The sequence below is a fragment of the Mytilus californianus genome, unplaced genomic scaffold, assembly GCF_021869535.1.
Source record: "Mytilus californianus isolate M0D057914Y unplaced genomic scaffold, xbMytCali1.0.p SCAF_12, whole genome shotgun sequence".
Lineage (NCBI taxonomy): Eukaryota > Metazoa > Mollusca > Bivalvia > Mytilida > Mytilidae > Mytilus > Mytilus californianus.
Window position 1 is genome coordinate 64,569,033 of NW_026262604.1, and position 17,259 is coordinate 64,586,291.

The 17,259-nt window shown below is 32.3% G+C and overlaps 1 protein-coding gene across 1 annotated transcript; it reads left to right on the plus strand.

The window, feature by feature from the left end:
- Nucleotides 1-7,151: 7,151 nt before the first annotated feature.
- On the plus strand, nt 7,152-17,004 carry LOC127722192 (procathepsin L-like). The gene is made up of 9 exons (XM_052229091.1): nt 7,152-7,310; nt 8,965-9,110; nt 9,756-9,861; nt 10,262-10,414; nt 11,342-11,465; nt 13,681-13,781; nt 14,474-14,636; nt 15,315-15,420; nt 15,647-17,004. Exons 1-9 carry the CDS (start codon nt 7,305-7,307, stop codon nt 15,744-15,746), a joined length of 1,005 nt encoding a protein of 334 aa, XP_052085051.1. The 5' UTR covers nt 7,152-7,304; the 3' UTR covers nt 15,747-17,004.
- Nucleotides 17,005-17,259: the final 255 nt, after the last annotated feature.

Below are 17,259 nucleotides of genomic sequence, written 5' to 3' on the forward strand. Positions count from 1 at the left end.
TTGGATAAAAGATTTTTTGTCAAACAGGCAACAGCAAGTCCTGCTTAACGGTGTTCAATCTTCCAAATTAGCTGTTGACTCTGGTGTTCCTCAGGGCACATTATTAGGCCCAACTTTATTTTTGTTATTCATAAACAACCTACCTGAGCATGTCTCCTGTAAGGTTCGTCTTTTTGCTGACTACTGTTTACTTTATGAAACATCAAATAATATAAATGAGTCTCAAGCACTCCAAAAAAATCTATCAAGCCTTGAAAATTAGGAATCTGAATGGCAAATGAAATTTAATCCTGAAAAATGCTATGTCATAAATATTTCTAAAAAGTCGAAAACTAATTTATTTCAATATAAATTACATAACTATGTACTTGAATCTGTCAAAGACAGCAAGTATCTAGGAGTTACAATAAGCAATGATCTTGATTGGGGGCCCCATACTAATAATATAACTTCAAAGGCAAATAAAACACTAGGTTTTTTAGGTAGAAACATGAAAAACTGTACACGTAAGGTTAAAAACCTTACATACACATCACTTGTGCGTCCGACCGTCGAGTACTCCTCACCAATATGGGATCCGTACAAACAAAGCCAAATAAACCAAATTGAGCAGATACAGCGTAAGGCAGCAAGGTATGTTTTAAATGAATATAACGATAGATCACCAGGCGCTGTCACTGGTATGTTAAACAAACTAAAATGGGAAAACTTGCAATCCCGTAGAACAAAAGCTAAGCTTGTTTTGATTTATAAGATTAATGGGGGGGTTGGTCGAAGTCACTAATGACGTCCTGACACAACCTGACAGGCGAACTAGAGGCCTACATAAATTTCGACATATATATACAAATAAAGACTTTTTTTAAATCATCTTTTTTCCCAAGTACTATTGCTGTCTGGAACGATTTCACAGAAACAATTTGCATGTCACCCTCCCTAGAATCCTTCAAAGGTAATATCTCCACCTTAACATTTGGAGGTTCTAGTCTGGCTAATTATTTGGGTATTTAAGCCACTGTACATAATGTGAATATGTTTAGCATTAAGTTACAACTAATGTTATTTTAAATTGTAATTGAACTGTGGCAAATATTTTTATCTTATTATAACAGGATTTTCGACATCTATTTGCATGTACAGTTCCGGGATATTCCACACTCCAGCACCGGAGTCTTTCCCGTACCAGGAAGAAGAAGAAGAAGAAGAAGAAGCGCAAAAAAGGCAATCAAAACAAATAAATTGAATAATGGGCTTATATTCAAAATAATAAGCTCCATATTACAGGCAAGAACTGTATGTTTAATACAACATACATACATAATAAGGAATACGAATAAATCGCTAATGAGGAGAACATAACATGTCAATGTATGTCTTCCGACTAAAAGCATGTAGGTCTATTTAACTGTTTCTGCAAGTACTGTAAAGGTGAAAGATGTTCGATTTTGTTGAAACATTATCTGTAAAGAAGATGATCATGATGATGATATGGGTTAAAGTGCGTAAGTACAGGCACTCAATTCCATGAGTTAATGATATGTAACAAAACAAGTTCATCACTATATCGTCGTTGGGGAACGCTGACGGCTCACAGACATGTTTATTCCGCAATATTCTCTATCTGCAAAATCCAAGCAACGACCTAGTACTCCAGCATGCGTCGATGGTCGCTCTCCGTTGCTTTTATTGTTTTTGTAATTATTCAGGCCGTTCGTTTTCAATTTTAATTATTTAGTACTGTGTCATCCTAGGACCTTTAAGAACTCAAAATAAGGTATTTGATAGCCTGTTTTTTGTATGCCCATCGATGACTTCTATGTGTCAACATCCATGTCGGTTCGTCTTTCGTGGATATTTGTCTCACTGGCAATCATTACACATCTAGTTATTTGAATATTAACCTGGAAACAGTTCAAGATATCTTTCTTTTATGACCCCAACTATTGGTACAAAGACTAATTGTTATTTATTTATATTTTAATTAACGTAACAATAAATTTATGACATACATTGTGTAGACTGTTTGTAAGATATTTCAAAAGACCAATATAAAACTGTTTTCATAATACAACATATGTCAAAGAATAAAGATTCTGATGAAGATAGAATAAATGCCACTTCACACTTGTTCAATTAAATACTCAAATTTGTAGACGGAATAAAGGTCACATAATCGTTATAATGATATTTGATTACGTATGTAATATATTGGGAGTAAATGATAAAACTATAATTATTGCCTTACCAACCCAATGTCTAAAGCAAATGTTGTTGTTTCATACATTTCAGGTTTATTGCAATTAACGAAAGAGAGTAAACGACGCATGGTACTTAGCATGTACAATCTAATGAGATCCTCACATTTAATTTAAAAAATGTGATAATATTTAACGCAATTTCAAAACAATCAGATATTTTAAATCAAGCTGTAGTTATTAGAAGCAGCAGATGTTCTTGCACAACTGTGTATTTACGTTTTTACAACTTTTCATCAAATTACATTTCTGACTACACCCTTATGCATCATGAATATCAACCTTAACTATTACAACAATTAGCCACACGTGTAATTCTTAGATATATGTATAATAAATATTTCTGCTAACATTGTGTTGCTCTGTAATTAAATAATTAATCAGTAATATGTCTTACATATGATTCTAGCGTATATCCTGACAAAACTTTTATCAGAAGGATAAGGTTTGTCTGTTGCAAAGGTGTTTAAACCCCAGAATCCCGAAAACGGACGTTTATATTTGCATTTTTCAGAAGAATCATGCCTAGAACTAGTATTGCAAAGTCTACTTCATTTGCATTACATTTTGTGATAAAAATAAAACATACCTCAGGAACCATGGGAACAGAGGATAGTGTGTAAACTAAATTATATATAAAAAGAACAACATATATTATAAAAACATTATATCAGAGGGCAGAACAAAGTTCCAAAACACCACTCCAAAGGGGAAAAAAAACGACAAAAAACGACACACATAACCGAATAACATGTGGGCCAAAAGTAAGAGGGAGATTGTAGAGGCATAGAATGCTTGTACTGAACATATACATAGTATTCATTTCTTTTAATCACACACGGAACCTTTCCATTATATTTTATTTTTCATCTCGGCCAATCCACATAATATTTCTGTTCTCTTACGACAATTAAGAAATGAGTGATGATATGTTGTGAACAACAATAAAATACAGCGAAATAATTATTCCTAAACTGTAAAAACTTCTTTGCAAGCACTGGAACAGCTGTATTTTTTTAAGGGTCAGTGTGTGTTACTCATGTGTTTTCCTGTAAATATTATGTTCGTTTTGGATGTAACGTATTGTTATAATGACTACCAGTACATCTCATTTTGCAGTTTTGTACTTCTTCCGCTCCAAAAGTTTATGGATATTCTTTATAAAGACATAACGTAGATCTTTTGTTAGATATTTTGTACAATACCTTCAGAATTTTAAACGGCATATTATTTGTTAACAACCTGGAATCAATTTTGACTAGCATGAAATTTTGTTCTAGTAAGATTGCTGAAGAGACAACTGGCCATCAGGGACCTTATAACGTGGGTGATAACAACTTTATGGCCCTGTGCTACCTTTGACAATGAGTTAGTCTATAACGTACACTGAGCTATATAAGGTTAGCACGTACACACAAAGAATGGGGCAGGTTTAAAATGTGTTTTAGCTATAAACCCTACCAAAGACTGGGATATATGTGTGACAGCACAACATAAGAATAAATCATTAATTCATCAGATCAGCACTGCGAAAAAGAAAACAAACAATCACAAAGTATCGATATCAGAGTACCTAGTTCATAGCAAACTCCAACTAATAAATGAACCATATTTTCTGTGAGTAAGTTCATCTAGTACTCCAGCATGCGTCGATGGTCGCTCTCCGTTGCTTTTATTGTTTTTGTAATTATTCAGGCCGTTCGTTTTCAATTTTAATTATTTAGTACTGTGTCATCCTAGGACCTTTAAGAATTCAAAATAAGGTATTTGATAGCCTGTTTTTTGTATGCCCATCGATGACTTCTATGTGTCAACATCCATGTCGGTTCGTCTTTCGTGGATATTTGTCTCACTGGCAATCATTACACATCTAGTTATTTGAATATTAACCTGGAAACAGTTCAAGATATCTGTCTTTTATGACCCCAACTATTGGTACAAAGACTAATTGTTATTTATTTATATTTTAATTAACGTTACAATAAATTTATGACATACATTGTGTAGACTGTTTGTAAGATATTTCAAAAGACCAATATAAAACTGTTTTTATAATAAAACATATGTCAAAGAATAAAGATTCTGATGAAGATAGAATAAATGCCACTTCACACTTGTTCAATTAAATACTCAAATTTGTAGACGGAATAAAGGTCACATAATCGTTATAATGATATTTGATTACGTATGTAATATATTGGGAGTAAATGATAAAACTATAATTATTGCCTTACCAACCCAATGTCTTAAGCAAATGTTGTTGTTTCATACATTTCAGGTTAATTGCAATTAACGAAAGAGAGTAAACGACACATGGTACTTAGCATGTACAATCTAATGAGATCCTCACATTTAATTTTAAAAATGTGATAATATTTAACGCAATTTCCAAACAATCAGATATTTTAAATCAAGCTGTAGTTATTAGAAGCAGCAGATGTTCTTACACAACTGTCTCCTTACGTTTTTACAACGTTTCATCAAATTACATTTCTGACTACACCCTTATGCATCATGAATATCAACCTTAACTATTACAACAATTAGCCACACGTGTAATTCTTAGATATATGTATAATAAATATTTCTGCTAACATTGTGTTGCTCTGTAATTAATTAATTAATCAGTAATATGTCTTACATATGATTCTAGCGTATATCCTGACAAAACTTTTATCAGAAGGATAAGGTTTGTCTGTGGCAAAGGTGTTTAAACCCCCAGAATCCCGAAAACGGACGTTTATATTTGCAATTTTCAGAAGAATCATGCCTAACACTAGTATTGCAAAGTCTACTTCATTTGCATTACTTTTTGTGATAAAAATAAGACATACCTCAGGAACAGAGGATAGTGTGTAAACTAAATTATATATAAAAAGAACAACATATATTATAAAAACATTATATCAGAGGGCAGAACAAAGTTCCAAAACACCACTCCAAAGGGGAAAAAAACGACAAAAAACGACACACATAACCGAATAACATGTGGGCCAAAAGTAAGAGGGAGATTGAAGAGGCATAGAATGCTTGTACTGAACATACACATAGTATTCATTTCTTTTAATCACACACGGAACCTTTCCATTATATTTTATTTTTCATTTCGGCCAATCCACATAATATTTCTGTTCTCTTACGACAATTAAGAAATGAGTGATGATATGTTGTGAACAACAATAAAATACAGCGAAATAATTATTCCTAAACTGTAAAAACTTCTTTGCAAGCACTGGAACAGCTGTATTTAATAAAGGGTCAGTGTGTGTTACTCATGTGTTTTCCTGTAAATATTATGTTCGTTTTGGATATAACATATTGTTATAATGACTACCAGTACATCTTATTGTGCAGCTTTGTACTTCTTCCGCTCCAAAAGTTTATGGATATTCTTTATAAAGACATAACGTAGATCTTTTGTTAGATATTTTGTACAATACCTTCAGATTTTTAAACGGCATATTGTTTGTTAACAACCTGGAATCAATTTTAACTAGCATGAAATTTTGTTCTAGTAAGATTGCTGAAGAGACAACTGGCCATCAGGGACCTTATGACTTGGGTGATAACAACTTTATGGCCCTGTGCTACCTTTGACAATGAGTTAGCCTATAACGTACACTGAGCTATATAAGGTTAGCACGTACACACAAAGAATGGGGCAGGTTCAAAATGTGTTTTAGCTATAAACCCTACCCAAGACTGGGATATATGTGTGACAGCACAACATAAGAATAAATCATTAATTCATCAGATCAGCACTGCGAAAAAGAAAACAAACAATCACAAAGTATCGATATCAGAGTACCTAGTTCATAGCAAACTCCAACTAATAAATGAACCATATTTTCCGTGAGTAAGATATCAATCAGTTCATATCAAATTGATTTAGTTTTATGGCGTCATCAATAGTCTGAGAAACACATGAACTTTCTTATTTTAAAATCATTTGTCATTTAATTACCAACAATAATATAATTAATTATCATGTTGTTATTCCTGTAACAGGATATTTTGTGTTAGAATAAAACGAAAGTAATATCATAGCCCCCCTTTATTTTACATGTAAACGATAATTTGTCAAGAGCAGTCAACAAATACGTTCAGGTCGATCCACACATTAACTTGTTAATCTTACAAATTGTCTTAAATGTAAGTTTGTTCTCGTCCATAAAATGCATGAAATATTTGCCACGTAACGATAACCAAACGACACTCAATCAATCAATTTATTTGGTTATTAACGAGCATCTTTGCCAAAACATATATCTGAATACTTCAATGATAATTACAAGAAATTTAGATATCACGTTTACCAAATATATTACAAAAATAGATTTATTAAGGAAGTAATAATCTACTTGAGAAATTTATTAACAAATTGTATTGCACTTGGTGTTTACAGTTATAATATAAACTAATTATAACAATTTCGATTTGACTGAATGAACCTTAGTCATTATTATACTGTAACAGTTGTTGTTTAATCAATACGCACGATGTTTTTGTTTATTTCATTCCATTGGGGGATGCAGGGGGTAAACACCAGTTTGTGATTAATTTAAAGTAATTAACGTGTCCCTTCTGTCAAAAGAAAATTCGTTACGTTTTATCTTAGCATTGCAAGAGATTATGTCTCCCCTTAGTTGTTATGAAATCGCTAATGCAATCTACTTTGATAAACAATGGTCGGTTTTCAAATGTACTAATGTAGGACAATTTGATTTCATATTTGCTTTAAGAATTGGAACATGTGTAAATGTATTATATTTAATAGTAGTGTAGTGCGTGTACTATTTGTAACACTAAAACCTAATGTATAATAATATAACAATGATTCTAAATAAACCCATTGTAAAAACCTCTTCAAAAGACTTAAGTGTGTTATTCAATCGATCGGAATAAGTTTAAAGTTCAGGTATTTACGGTTTATTTTTAACTAGGAAGTTGAAGGCATCACGAGAAAGTGAGTCAACACAATCGGGTTTTTCTTAATCCGTCGTGAAACTGAATTTGAAGTATTTCTTCCATTGATACTACAGTTACAAAATGCAGGTATGTATTGAATATACTACAGCAACAATATTAACTTATACATTTTGTAATTTTACACAAAAACTTCAGTCAACATGCAACTTTGACCATTTTCATTTATGTGTTTTATTCTTAGATGTAAATATTGCATCTTTCTGCAGGCACTGCAAGGTTTGACTGCGGTTGACTACATAGAAACATACGGTCACACTTGGTCTTCTACCTACCATCCGACAGTAAGAGGTCTGGTAAAAAAAAGCCCCCGTTTAGAATGGATTAGCTATATGGGATTCCCTAATTTACAGCCACGTCTAGTAGGAATAAAGACGTCAAATTCGCCTCGTGTATATAGATAATTTTCTCTCTCACTCTCTGCACATTTACGAAACCTTTCAGCAACTCTCTAAAGGTTCCGTAGATGGCCGGTTGCAGGGCAAAATGTATGTCCTTAACAACACATCTTCATTTTCCTGTGGCTCTTTAAATATCCTCCTTTCGACTCATTGTTCAAACTACAACTGAACGTATCGTTAATTTGTTCTCGTCCTTCTTATGCATAAAATATTTGCCAGTGGAAGTTAAGTTAATAACAATTGAACAATTTACTTCTTTGGCGTTCTATATACATTCTTAAAACTATCAAGCAGCGAATTTGGGAAGGTTTATTTTGATTAAAAAACCCGTAAAGATGAACCTCAAAACTAATAAATATGGTACGTATTCACTAGTTTCCAAGAGTTATTAAGTTTATGAGTTGTTTTTTATATGTCTTTTTAAAATATGTGTGAAATTTCTAACCGAACTCAAGATTAAGAAAGTTAACAAATATAAAGAGCTGAAGACACAGTTTTATTGTGATGTTTGATAATTGTACGGTCATGCTCACGTGGCATCACAGATATACATAATACTAGTGTGTTTTGACTAAATAAAAATTGTCTTGTGACAGGAAACATACACGTGGTGTTAATGGTTAACCATGTTCGAAAGCTTGACCTTGAACGTATGGCACTTACAGTTGTTAAACAATATTTTGTCAATGAATTCGTCATTTAAAAATACTAGTATTTTGTTTTTGTTGACCATTTCAAAAGACAATCTATTGTTTAAATCCATTTTTACATACAATTGTTCATTTTTGACAAATATTTAGAAATTGTAAAAACACAGAAAGGTCATAACTGTTTTCTGTTAAATAAACGGAAACACATTTGTTAAATTGTGTAAAAACAAGGAGATGTGGTGTGATTGTCAAAGAGACACCTATCCACTAAAGTTCAAATGAAGTGAATGTAACAATTATAGGCAACCGTACAGCCTTCAACAATGAGAAAAAAACCATATCGTAAGGTCGGTTATATAAGGCCCCTACATGAATAATATGAGTAAATTCAATCGAGAAAATTTACGGCCTAGTTAATAACAAAACTTCTAACGAAAAACAAATATGACAGACATGAACCAATGACAACCACAAAATTACAGGCTCCTGACTTAGGACAGGCACATACAGAATTAGGCGGGGCTAAACATGTTTGAAGGCACCAACCCTCCCCTAATACATAACCTGGGACAGTGATGTAAAAGTAAAACATAAGAACAAACTATAAATATCAGTTGAAAAGGGCTTAATGTTTGTTTTCGTCTTACCAAATTCAAATTGTTTTTATTTCAGTTTTACGCCATACTGTCATCATTGTTTGTTGGTAATATAGTTTCTTTATCTCTGAAATTCACATCAATTCGTTTGAATAATGAATGGGAATCATACAAGAAATCATATAATAAAATATATAAAGATAACAATGAAGAATTGCAAAGGTAAGCTTTTAGTTTTTCGAATATCCACAATGTAGTGCTGAGTTTTCTATGTTTAAGACAAGAAATATGTCATAAACCAATGTCCTTTAATGTTTATTTAACTTTATGAATACTTAAAACATGATATTGCAATAATGAACTGTAGAATGTGTGTCAATGAGGCAATACACGATAGGGGTTACTTTGATCGAATAGAAGACACATCATTAAATGTCTTCAAAAGACCTCTGTTAAGTGTTAGCATTATATAGTTAGGTCACTCTTTATTAATGTTTTATATATAGTTCACCATCTATAATATTTAAAAACTTCCTGATAAATAGCAAGGATTGGCTCCATTTTCATTCTATATATGACGTTATTAGACTTTATGTGTCTTGATATATAAACAGTTATGCATATGTTTTGAGCAATTTTTATTTGGGTTTTGTTATAACACTGTTGAATATTATATCAAATCTCTTCTTCTTTATGAGCATGTGTACCTTTTGTTTTAGTACGTCGTGACCAAATTTTAACCATATATCATTTGTGTTGGGCCACAGAAATGTGTACAGGTACATTGTCTTACTATTCAAATCAGCTACTACTCAATAAAAAATTGATTAAAGATGAAATATGACTAAAGTTGTTACGTTTTATTAGACGAGTGATCTGGGAAGACAATGTCCGTTTTATCGAGCATCACAATATGGCAGCAGATCGTGGAGAACATAGCTACTGGCTTGGAATTAATCATTTTGCTGACATGGTAAGTGAATTGAAAGCGCCAATTTGAATGTGAATTTAAACGTTTGATTAAGTCAGAATATGCATTGATTACCAAACATTGTTTGTTATACTGTAAAAATGCACAAACTCGACTAACAATAGAACGTTACGTGAAGATATCGTCAGTGAGAAAACTTACGAGTATTATTTCGTCGTTACCATGACTTATTCAGAATATTGAATCAGAACAATTTCTTGTAATCAATCGAAGAGAAACAACATCAACTTCAGTTTTAAAAAAAAAGTGCGTTAAAAAGACTTATTTAATTATATATGCGTTAACACAAAAATTGAGTGTTGATGAAAACACGACAGTCTATTTTAGTTTGATGATCTTCTTTAACTAAAAATTCACGTCAAATTTTATTCTTCAATTTCAGTCAGAGATAGAAGTGACTCAGAAAATGAAAGGATACAAAAGGTCAAACGATGTCATAAACGGTGGCTCTACATATCTCCCGCCAAATAATGTCCAAATTCCCGAAGAAGTTGACTGGCGACAGCAAGGCTATGTTACTACTGTCAAAGATCAGGTCGGTATACTTATTCTTTCTCAGACTTGTTTTATGTGTTTCTCGTTTTCCTTTTCTTTTTCCCCAAACTGCCATAATTTTTGTTTAAATCTTCTAATCTGAGAAAAGCAAACAATAGAGTTGATGTTTTATGGTAATCCAAGATAGATACAAACATTCTTAATCAGAATCAGTTTTCCGATTAAAATTACAACTTCAGAAAAATATCCGTCCTTCGAAATCCTGAACTACATACAAATATAATCTTGATTACATAATATGGTCGGAATAAGAGATGTTCGGATAATTTTCAAATCTAACATAAAGAATAGTAAAAGCTATACAGTTATCAACATGATCAAGTACATTACCTTAAGCGGGCCTATTTAAGCTTCGTGTATTGTGTAAAGTATTGTATTTGGGGACACAGATACTTTTCTGAACATCTGTATACCACAATTGCCTTTATTTCTGGTTAGTGTTGCTTAGATGTTTCTAACACGCCAATATGCTTTTGCTTTTAACAAAATGCTTATTTTTGAAAGAATAATTACTTATCAATATGGATATATAATCATTGAGAGGATTAAAAATGTAGTAGGAGCTTGAGTAGACAATTTTGAATTGTTAAGCTGTCGTACTGTATTACGTTTACATGATGTCTTATAATAAGATTCATGCATCTCCGAGTGAGCTAATGTCTGAAGATATTCATTGAAATTTTGTAGAAAATTATTCCACGTTAGTTATTTACAAAAACGTTGGAAATGGATTTATTATGTTTTTTCCAAAAGGAATCTTTCATAAAAAATGCAGATACAACAAAAAAAAAATATTTGCTAATGTCGAGGAAGTTGTTTGAAGGACACATGTCAAGTTGACCGCCATCATACCATAGAGGTCATACGGTATAAATTTAAAAAATATAAAACATTTCATTCTATTCAGGGACAATGTGGATCATGCTGGTCATTTTCTTCCACTGGTGCCCTGGAGGGTCAACATTTCAGGAAAACAGGGAATTTGGTTTCTTTATCAGAACAGAATCTCGTAGATTGTACTTTTAAGTATGGTAAATATCAGGCATATTTGTAATATACATGTTGATACTCAAGTCAACAAATAGATAAATGATAAGCACCCCCGCTAAGAAAAACAAAACCCGAAAATGCAATATGGAGAAAATAACGCTGTTGCATCAGTAACATGATAAGAATTGTAAGCTTTGCCAAATATTTGAGTTCATAAAAAAGAAACATAATTTTGAAATTATAGTGTAACCTCACATGTTTTTAATGTAAACTGTCTTCGTTATTTTACATTGAGTACTCCCCAACGGATGCTTGAGGTATGCAAATGGTTACTATGGTAATCCATGGAAGTCTTTATTCCTAAAATGTTAAATGGGGCGTCCGTTTTGGCTGCATTCTGTCGGATTTTAAATATTTATTGTGATGCCTCGTGTAAGGAGAGTGCCACACTCTATACACGATAAAGAAATCTTACAGGAACTTGTCCGTGTTACATAGCAAAATGTTGATCAATATCCGTCATAACCTCATTTCTCATTGGCAAGCATCGCTTCTAACAGTCACCCCGGTTAATACTAACAAGACCTTACCTCTTAGATTTATTGTTAATTTATTTTCATTCTGAATATACATAGAACATTTGCCACTGGACATAAGGAATAAAAATACCAATTACACAAGTGGATACTACTTTGAAATGCATTCATTGGAAAGGACATTCGAGTTGAGTTATAGTTTGGTTATGTATCGTACCTTTAAGTCATTCGTATAACGCATTTGTAATAGGTGATCGAGCATATTTAACATTTGAGTTATAGGATTTTCTCTGGTCATCGAAAAAAACAAAACAAGTTGACTATTGTTCCAACGTCAATTCCAAATGTGTTATAATACTGGGGTCTGTTGTTCAACGGGTCGTTAAAACTTCTTTATGATTTGATTAAGAATAATCATATGATTAGTATGTTGTCTAATATGTCGTTCAATTTAACACCGTAAACAATGCTTAGTATGTCGCCAAACTTAATCCACCTCATGTGGTTGTAATAAATGTTAATCATACAATTTAAATATCTAATATGGCTGCTGTTGCAATGCAAACATGGTTTTTGTTCAAAGAACATGTTTAAAGCTATCACAATTCAATCATATTTGGCATCCAAAAACTAGGTATATAAGAAGAAGGCTATAATTTTAAAGCAGAAAAGTAATATATAGGGTTTGATTTACAAGGCATTGTAGGAAAAACTTGCTTATTACCAAAAATAAATCATATGATTTTAAATCTACTCAGTGATAAACTTATACACTGACATAATTAGTTAAACAACAAAATTTAATCATTGTATTTACTAATCGTGCGATTAAATGCCAACGATTCGATTCGTTAAAGTAAATTATAGTTTATCGACTCCAGATAACTACATCAAGTGCGACATCGCTTCTGTTAAGTCAACTGTAGTAAATGACAAAAGGACAAGGTTCAATTGTTGCAACATATGACCTTGAAATTCAACTTTATAATAAAATATCAAAAATATTACTTTTTTTGTTGTCATGAATCTATTTCAAAAACCATAATTTTAGGTAAACACATATCTACAAAGAGTACATTATAGTCTCCAAAGTCAGCACATATTTGAAGATGTTGTCGAATATGAGGATTTTTTTTTAAATCTTGTTCGCGATCTGAGATTATCATGTTCAGTTATTGTGTTGCTTATAACTGCACAAATGCTAAAATGATGAAAATCATTTGACCAAACTGACTTACACCACAAATTTTGCAAAACGAAGGGTCATAAAATCGTTTTATTTCAGTGTGCCAAAGAGAAGTCATTGTGTATAAATAGTAATATCCAACTATGTATATGTTAAATTATGTAGCATTTTGACCTGATTAAAAACAATAAAATCTTACACCCCATTTTAATTCTTTGCGACTGTCATACAAGTGAGAGAATAAGCTAGGTTCAACCCACCGTTTTCTACATAAGAAATGCCTGTACCACGTCAGGAAAATCGCAGTTGTTTTTTATTCGTCTGATGTGTTTGAGCTTTTGATTTTGCAATTTGATAAAGAACTTTCCGTTTTGAATTTTCCTTGGAATCGGTATTTTTTTTATATTATACCTTTTAAACCCTCGCGAACCTACTCCATGATGATTAAATCGAAGTAAAAAGATACAATGTAACGATGTGTTTTATAAAAGTTTTATTGCTGGTTTGCTGACATAAATTTTTTTTTATTTGAAGGCAACGATGGGTGTGCTGGAGGCTGGATGTACAGTGCATTCCAGTATGTTAAAGACAATAATGGAATAGATACAGAATCATCTTACCCGTATGAAGCCCGGGTAATCATATTTATATGACAAAATAATGAACACGACTCTTTATAAATTGCATGCGCATTTATATAATATTTATAAAAGCCAAGGATGTATATAAGAACCGAAACAGTTGAAGAGCTGTTTGATAAAAAAATGACTTACATAAAACCAAATTTATTTAAGGTCAACACAATTATGTGCTTACTGTGTTATTCTTGTCTTTTTTCTTTAAATCTGGTCCCTTCAAAAACAACTTGCTAGCGAACAGGAAATTGAGTTTGTCTTTAAGAAAATTACAAGCAATAGTATACAACCTAGTAAAATATTTTGTTCATTTTATCAAATGCGATATAGAGAAACGTAACAACAGACAATAGCTTGTTAACTAGAAAGCAGGACCATTACCTGTACCCTACGTTCACGTTTTTTTAGTCCTCATATCTATTTTTTGATATATTAATATTATTGAAGTGAAGGTGATACTTCATCAGTGTCCAGAATATCAGGAATAAAACTGAACATAACTCAGTGGTTTGTCAACGGAGTATATTTCCAATATGCGCATCTTCGTGTATGAATCTATTAATGTACACATTTTATGAATATATAATGAAACATATAGGAGGCTGTAAAGCATAGCGCACTATGAACCGTATTATCAAGCCTTAAAAGAATGTCAGAAAATTCAATTCATTATTTCTTCGTATAACTGTTAGAATGGGACCTGTAGATTTCAAGAGTCCGAAGTCGGAGCTACAGACACAGGTTATACTAAAATCCCGCAAGGGGATGAACAGGCTTTAAAATCTGCCGTAGCAACAGTCGGTCCGATATCAGTAGCTATTGATGCTGACAGAAAATTTCAGCTTTATGAGAGAGGTAAGTTCCTTGTTAGAATACAAATTCGAGTGGACAGTGAACAAAAAACGCAAACACTTAAAATTTAAGTGATTTTAGAGTTTTTTCAAGGGCCTGGTTGGTATATTCTGACCTTAAATCATGAAGTACAGTTACCGATATTACAGTATAGGATGACATGAACTATATTAACCTTTTAAGCTCTTTAAGCTTGCTTACAATAATGTGAGTGATACAGTATAGTCTATTATAGTTCTTCTTTTACTTGTGTATTTGATTTTATTTATACCTGTACTATAGACGTGTGTTAGTGTCTGTAAAAATATGCATCTATTGTTATTCAAATGATCGATGCATGATACATAAAGCAAGACAAGTTTAACCCTACAACATGGTATTCCGCTGAAAATGTCGGTCTCCTCAAAAGTTACATTTATCGTATTGGTTGCCTTCTTTTTTGTTGTTTTTGTTTGTTTGTTTTCATTTGTATGTGGGTTTTTTTTTGTTGTTTTTTTTTTTGTCTGTTTGTTTTTGTTTGACAGTTGTGTCTATTTGTACAAATTGTATGTTACCTCTAGTTGTCTCGTTTTGAACGGTTGCTGTCTCATTGACCAATACTCCATGTTTATAGCTGGTTATTTAATTCATTTAAAATAGTTCATGAACGGTCACTAAGGTCGCTGTTTACATATATTGCAGGAGTGTTTGACGAACCAGCCTGCAATACCTCTTTCATTGACCATGCAGTTTTAATTGTGGGATATGGTGTACAGAATGAACAGGACTATTGGTTGGTAAAGAACAGGTATGACGAAATTTTAGTTAAAAAAAAATAAGAATTTTTTTTGAATGAATGGAATAAAAAAAAACACTTTTAATATGCAAAATAAGATTGAATTAACTGAGTGATGGATGAAATTGATTAACAAATTTGTAACAATTTATATATATGTAAATATAAGATATAGATTAATACCATGCCACAATATCTCATGGAAAACAAATTATTTATTGTGTATATATATTTTCAGTTGGAGTGAAAGCTGGGGATTAGATGGATATATCAAAATGTCGAGGAACAAAGACAACCAATGCGGCATAGCTTCTTACGCCATGTACCCTCTCGTTTGATAGCATCTCGTGATGACCAGACGCAATGTATAGGCCTTTAGTTTGAAAGTATATCGCGATGACAAGTTTATTGCTGTATATGGCATGTGACATCTTGTTAAATATCACCTCGTGAGGAAAAGACGCGTGGACCCTAGACTTCTTGCTTGAAAACATACCATGAGGACCCAAGAATTGACTGACAAAGTGTATATATTTTTTATTAATTGTTTTATGTTCTATGCTTTATCATTTTGGTAAGTCCGTAGCGGGCTATGGTTGACATCTGTTTGCTATTGGTTGTCTATTCGAACTGGTAATTTGAAATGGTTGGTGTGTGCTCCGTAAGTGAAAACAATAAACATGTTTTTCGTTTTGTATAGTCAAAACATAAAACCGTTTACAGTATTAACGATTCCTTGCATTGGTCGAAGTACATTTGCTATTATTTTTGTTTATAATTACTGTTTTTATTATTTGTATTTTTATTACCGTGAAACGAGATATTTTCGAGTGAAATTAATTTTTGCTATATTATGGACATTTTTTTATCGTGAGCACAAATGTATCCTACACAATTAGTTCACCGTCTACGTGTGTAATGTAAAAGGCCGTAAAACTATCAATATAAGGAAAATCGCCGTCCCTTCTATTAACAATCTTCAAACCAAACGGTCCGAGTACACAGTTATTTCGTTGTGCATTTCTTTTAGACAATAAATGAAAATTAAAAATATCCCACCTGCGCTTTCTCAATAATATTTTTACAGTGTGTTGTACTACTTTTGGAACAAATTATATCAAAATTATAGAAAACTTAGTCGGCTCTAACTCAAAATATGGACAATTTCATGTTAAGGGGGTCTTCAAATCTTTTGACAGCTTCCGAAGTGCTAATTTTTTACATTTTTCAGCTGGACCAAATCACTACTTAACTTTAAAATTCATGACCCAAATTTTTTTACAGTGTCATTTCACCCCCCCCCCCCCCCCCTACTTACTATTTGAGTCATAAAACATGGAGAAAAAAATTTGGAAGGGGTATAAAAAAAATCGACAAGTAACACACTGTCCACACTAGGGACTATATTCGTGGACAACGAAAATCAAAGGACGATAACTGTGTACCCGGAACAAACGCGACATTAGAATAAACCGTTACATGATGCATGAACAACATGTTTGTTTAATATATTAAGATTAGAATGTGTTGAGTCTTCAGCTCTTTATTAATTCAATGGGTATAGTATTGCCAATAAAACAAAGCAATGCAAAGCAATGCAATAATTTATTTTTTTATTTCATACCGACCCAAAGCACATAATTGAAAACAAAGATATGGATTATAAATTTATGACACAAAATTCCTACAAGTACACGGAAAAACCAAAAGTAAAGGAATGGCGCTTTTATTGATGTAGGCTCCTTCTCAAAGTCACTGTGAGGTCTCTTATTTGGAGAAAAAAGTACCACGTCACTTCCATCCATAATTCATAAACCTAGTCCTTATTTGTATTCTCCAACGCTAGCACTA